Here is a 6,000-nt window from a genome sequence, read left to right as displayed (position 1 = left end):
GAGATCAAGAGTTCAAGACCAGCCTGGCCAACATGAAGAAACCCCATCTCTATGAAAAATAGAAAAAGTAGCCAGGCATGGTGCCACCAACCTGTAATCCCAGCTACTCGAGAGGTTGAGGCATGAGAATTGCTTGAACCTGAAATGTGGAAGTTTTAGTAAGCTGAGACTATGCCACTGCACTTCAACCTGGGTGACAGAGCAGGACTCCTGTCTAAAAATTATATATATGTATATGTTATATATATATATGTATATATATATATACACACACACATATAACAATGTTTCAAATACTGTCTTTGTCATAAACAGCTGAATAGTATCAAAAATAGTTTTTGTCACTTAGTTTGTCAGCCATGACCATAGGAACTCTGATATTTATTTATTTATTTATTTATTTCCGAATCAAAGTTACAAACTAATTTTAACACAAATATTTCTGCATTACGGAGCATCTGTTATACAGCAAGCACTCTCATGTTTGATATATTTATGTATAAAAATATCCTCAAAACTTATGAAGCTTCCCTAGTACTTACCTGAACAAATTGACTCAATAAATAAATGTACTTATGTCAATTAAAAAAAAAATTTTTTTTAAATAACTAAATAAAGGTTGGCTTGGCTGGGTGCGGTGACTCACGCCTATAATCCCAGCACTTTGGGAGGCCGAGGTGGGCAGATCATTTGAGGTCAGGAGCTCGAGACCAGCCTTGCCAACATGATGAAACCCTGTCTCTACTAAAAATAAAAAAATTAGCCTTGCGTGGTGACAGATGCCTGTAATCCCAGCTACTCAGGAGGCTGAGGGAGGAGAATCACTTGAACCCAGGAGGTGGAGGCTGCAATGAGCCAAGATTGCACCATTGCACTCCAGCCTGGGTGATAAGAGTGAAAATCCATCTTAAAAAAAAAAAAAAAAAGTAGGCTTATAAAAGTTTCTGCACTTAAAAGAACAAAATGGAATGTTCTAACACTAAATAAATACACTAATGGAATTACCTTTGAAAATTATTTTGTGTGCACTACTAAATTTCATAAAAACAATTACTATAATCACTGACCAGCTAATATAATGAATACTTCATAACCTATAAAACAAAACGAAATAAGAATCAAGAAAATTATGGGTCTAGTATAAGTACTAGAAAAGTAAAAACAGAATTTGCATGAAGAGATTCTGAACTGTAAGACATAAGAATTTACAGCAATAAATTTAATACATTTTAAAGGCTTATATTTTCTGGAAGATCTTTTGACAGTAATTGCACCTTTAATGCTTGTATTAGCTCTCTGATGTTAAAATGTGAGCAGTTATTAATGGCTTCGTCACATTCTTTATACTTGTACAAGTTGTCTAAAATATAAATTATTTCCTGTGCACCACGGTGTGAGCATTAGTCAAAAGTTTTGCCACATTCTTCACACTTGTAGGAGTTTTCTCCAGTATAAAGTATCTTACCTACAATCAAGTGAGACAACCATTTAAAGGCTTTCTCATATTCTTCACATTTCTACGAGTTCTCACCAGCACTTTTTTTTGTTTTTGTTTTTTTTGAGACAGTCTCGTCCTGTTGCCCAGGCTGGACTGCAATGGCGTGATCTCGGATCACTGCAACCTCCACCTCCCGGGTTCAAGCAATTCTCCTGCCTCAGCCTCCCAAGTAGCTGGGATTACAGGCGCCCACCACTACACCCGGCTAATTTTTTTTGTATTTTTAGTAGAGACGTTGTTTCACCATGTTAGGTTGGTCTCGAACTCCTGATCTCAGGTGATCTGCCCACCTCGGGCTCCCAAAGTGCTGGGATTACAGGCGTAAGCCACTGTGCCTGGCCACCAGCATTTCTTTTGTTTAAAAAAGTTTGGGATTTCATAAAAAGCATTGTCACATCTTTAAGGTTTGTGATTTCTCTTTAGTATGAATTATCTTATGTCTGTTAAGAATTGAGGACTTGTTAAAGGCTTTGCCACATTCTTCACATTTGTAAGGCTTCTCTCTAGCATGAATTATCTTATGTTTATTAAGGGTTGAATATTGGTTAAAAGCTTTGCCACATTCTTCACATTTGTAGGGTTTCTCTTTAGTATGAATTATCTTATGTTTAGTAAGGGTTGAGGATTGGCTAAAACCTTTACCACATTGTTTACATTTGTAAGGTCTTTCTCCAGTATGAATTATCTTATGTGTAGTAAGGGCTGAGGATTGGTTAAAGGCTTTGCCACATTCTTCACATTTGTAGGGTTTCTCTCCAGTATGAATTCTCTTATGTGTAGTAAGGTGTACAGATACTTTAAAAGCTTTGCCACATTCTTCACATTTGTAGGGTTTCTCTCCAGTGTGAATTCTCTTATGTGTAGTAATGTGTGAGGACTGGCTGAATGCTTTGCCACATTCTTCACATTTGTAGAGTTTCTCTCCAGTATGAATTCTCTTATGTGTAGCAAGGTGTGAGGGCTGGTTAAAGGCTTTGCCACATTCTTCACATTTGTAGGGTTTCTCTCCAGTATGAATTCTCTTATGATTATTAAGGCTTGAGAACACATTAAAGGCTTTGCCACATTCTTTACATTTGTAGGGTTTCTCTCCAGTATGAATTCTCTTATGATTATTAAGGCTTGAGAACATATTAAAGGTTTTGCCACATTCTTCACATTTGTAGGGTTTCTCTCCAGTATGAATTCTCTTATGATTATTAAGGCTTGAGGACACATTAAAGGCTTTGCCACATTCTTCACATTTGTAGGGTTTCTCTCCAGTATGAATTCTCTTATGATTATTAAGCTTTGAGGGCACATTAAAGGCTTTGCCACATTCTTCACATTTGTAACAATTCACTCTAGTATGATTTCTTTCATGTTTAGTTAGGTGTGAAAGCATGCAAAATGATTTGCCACATTCTTTACATTTGAAAGAATTATTTCCAGTATGTCTTATCTTATGGCTATTTGAACTTGAAAATTTATGAAAGACTTTTACATATTTATCACATTGAAATATTTTGCTCGGGGTAGTTGTCAAACATTGCTTAAGTTCATCATAACCTCTTTTGTGCATCTTACACTCATCCACACTTTCACAGCCTTTTCTTAATTGTAAATTGTCATGTCCATATTTTCCATAGCTTCTCAGTATTACTTTTTGGAAAGAATCTTTTATGCCCTGCTCTGGCCAAAGGTCTTGGGCAAAATGAGAACACACAACTGAAAAAAATAGAAATAACAAATTACTTCATCTCACTAGACTCAGATGGATATACTTTACACATCTAAGCTATAAAATTATACAAACTACATAAGCAAGATGGCATAGCAAAATACCATAGGCCATAATTACTTCATAGACATAAATGTAACAAAAACATACAGACCAAAATACATTTGTGGAAAATGTATAAATGAGTTAAGTATGTGCAGTGCCACAAAGAGCCTCATAGAATGAAGAGAAAAGTTTATTGCATCTACCCAAAACAGCTCTTTCTGCTCCCCAATATAGCAAAGAGCCTTTACAAGTAAATTGTAAGCTCCTGAATTCTTTTTTAAAAGACAAGTAAAATACTGGCACATACATCTTTATTTCTGTCTTTGAGGGGCTTTTCCAGACACTTGGTTTCTGTTTCCAATGACATAAAGTGCTAAAAGAACTGGTCATATACTTTGAAGTGACACTTTGAGTTTGCTGAGACTAAACGTAAATGTTACAGCAGCAGAGAAACTGCAGTACCACAGGCAGGGAACAGGTGTAGCAAGTGATGAATATAAAGAAACAAGAATAAACTCCTTTAACTAGAAAGTAAAAACTAAATTCAGACAAGACACATCATAAGAACCTGTTTGATAGACTCCCAAAATCTCTAACCAAGACAATTGTTTTCAGACTATGCCATAAATTATGTAACAGGTAGCTTTTAATAATGTCCTAAATTGAATAATACTCAATGAGTGAAATGGAAACACAGACAACTACAGAAAAACAGAAAAATGAGGGTAACAAAAGTATGAAATATCAAAAAAACAGAAATTGTGGAGGTAAAAAATACAAAAAGAAATTATAACTAAAAAATTCTGGCCAGGCACAGTGGCTCATGTCTATAATCCCAGCACTTCGGGAGGCCAAGGTGGGCAGATCATGAGCTTAGGAGATAAAGACCATACTGGCTAACATGGTGAAACCTCATCTCTACTAAAAATACAAAAAATTAGCTGGGTGTGGTGGCAAGCACCTGTAGTCCCAGCTACTCAGGAGGCTGAGGCAGGAGAATTGCTTGAACCTGGGAGGTGGAAGTTGCAGTGAGCCAAGACCACGCCATTGCACTCCAGCCTGGGAGACAAGAGCAAGACTCTGTCTCAAAAAACAAAAACAAACAAACAAACAAATTCTAAAAGAAAGATAAAATAAAAATGAAGAAGCTCAACAAACAAACTAGGAAACACACAAAAATAGATACTTAAAACAAACATATATATAAGCACACTTTTAAAAGTCACAGACAAAAAGAGAATCTTGGAAACTGCAAGAAAAAAGTGATGTATCACAAGCAGGCTTTCAGATAACCACTGAACTGTCAACAAAAATTATGGAGGCCAGAAGGGAACTGTGTGATATAGTCAAAGTCCTGGAAAAATACCTATCAAGTGAGAATAATACCATCAGCAAATCTGTCCTGCCAAAAATAAAAAAACCTTCCGAAGTTATCAAATTCTGAAAAAGTATATTGGCACTGCATGTGCCCTATGCATAAAAGATACTGAAAGCAGTTTCTTCCATTGAAAATAATATGATTCAAGAAAATGATAGGCCAGGTGTGGTGACTCACACCTGTAGTACCAGCACTTTGGGAGGCCACGGCAGATGGATCACCTTAGGTCAGGAGTTCAAGATCAGCCTGGCCAACATGGCAAAACCCCATCTCCACTAAAAATGCAAAAATTAGACATGTGTGGTGGTGTGTGTCTATAATCCCAGCTATTCAGGAGTCTGAGGAAGCAGAATCACTTGAACCCGGGAGGTGGAGGTTGCAGTGAGCCAAGACTGCACCACTGTACTCCAGCCTGGGTGACAGAGAGAGACTCCATCTCAAAAAAAAAGAAAGAAAACACATAATCATATAAAAATACATTATTTTCTAGGAAAGATATGCACATACTTACATAAAAATGAAATTTCCTACCATTGTTATAATGGTGCGGAAAACATTTGTAATTATTCTATAAAATTTAAAGAATTCTAGAGAATATAAAAATAAAAAATTTGAGGAAGAATTTTTTTTTTTTTGAGATGGAGTTTCAATCTTGTTGCCCAGGCTGGAGTGCAATGGCACAATCTCAGCTCACTGTGACTTCCGCCTTCTGGGTTCAAGTGATTCTCTTGCCTCAGCTTACAGAGTAGCTGGGATTACAGGCATGTGCCACCACGCCTGGGAACTTTCATATTTTTAGTAGAGACAGGGTTTCTCCATGTTGGTCAGGCTGGACTCGAACTCCCGACCTCAAGTGATCTGCCCACCTCAGCCTCCCAAAGTGATGGGATTACAGGTGTAAACCACCAAGCACAGCCAAAGAAACATTTTCGTATTCAGCTGAAGTTCACTTTTTACTAGATTAAAATATATTCTCATATCTTTTAGAGGTTTTGTGTAATCCCCAAGGTACCACAAAGAATATATGTTTAGATGAACAAAACAAGAAGTAAAAGCATATTAATACAAAAGTGAAACAGAGACAAAAGAGGGCAGAAAGAGAGAAAATGAGGGCCAAAGATACAAGAATCAAATAAAACAATAAAACATTATTAAGTTTTTGTTTCAGAAAATTATTTAAATATATATACAATTAATTTTCCAATCAAGAGACATATTTTCAATAAAAGGATTTATTTAAAAAATCTTAAAACCCAAAATCCAACCTACTTTCCTGCAAGAGTCAGCTGAGATTTAATGATAAAAAAAGACGGAAAGTGGCAAGACGGACATAGACATTCTATGCAGATATTAACCAAA

At 36.3% G+C, this 6,000-nt stretch overlaps 1 protein-coding gene across 1 annotated transcript in view; it reads right to left on the bottom strand.

Annotated features, from left to right (window-relative positions):
- Positions 1 to 1,317: 1,317 nt before the first annotated feature.
- Positions 1,318 to 6,000, bottom strand: part of ZNF723 (zinc finger protein 723) — a 28,003-nt gene continuing 23,320 nt past the window's right edge. The window contains exon 4 of the mRNA XM_055104409.2: positions 1,318 to 3,205. Within this exon, the coding sequence (XP_054960384.1) occupies positions 1,890 to 3,205 (1,316 nt within the window). The 3' untranslated portion in view covers positions 1,318 to 1,889. The remainder of the gene's footprint in view (positions 3,206 to 6,000) is intronic.

Source organism: Pan paniscus, chromosome 20, assembly GCF_029289425.2.
Source record: "Pan paniscus chromosome 20, NHGRI_mPanPan1-v2.0_pri, whole genome shotgun sequence".
NCBI lineage: Eukaryota > Metazoa > Chordata > Mammalia > Primates > Hominidae > Pan > Pan paniscus.
The sequence above is the reverse complement of the archived record's forward strand: the minus strand, read 5'-3'. Positions and strand labels throughout refer to the sequence as shown.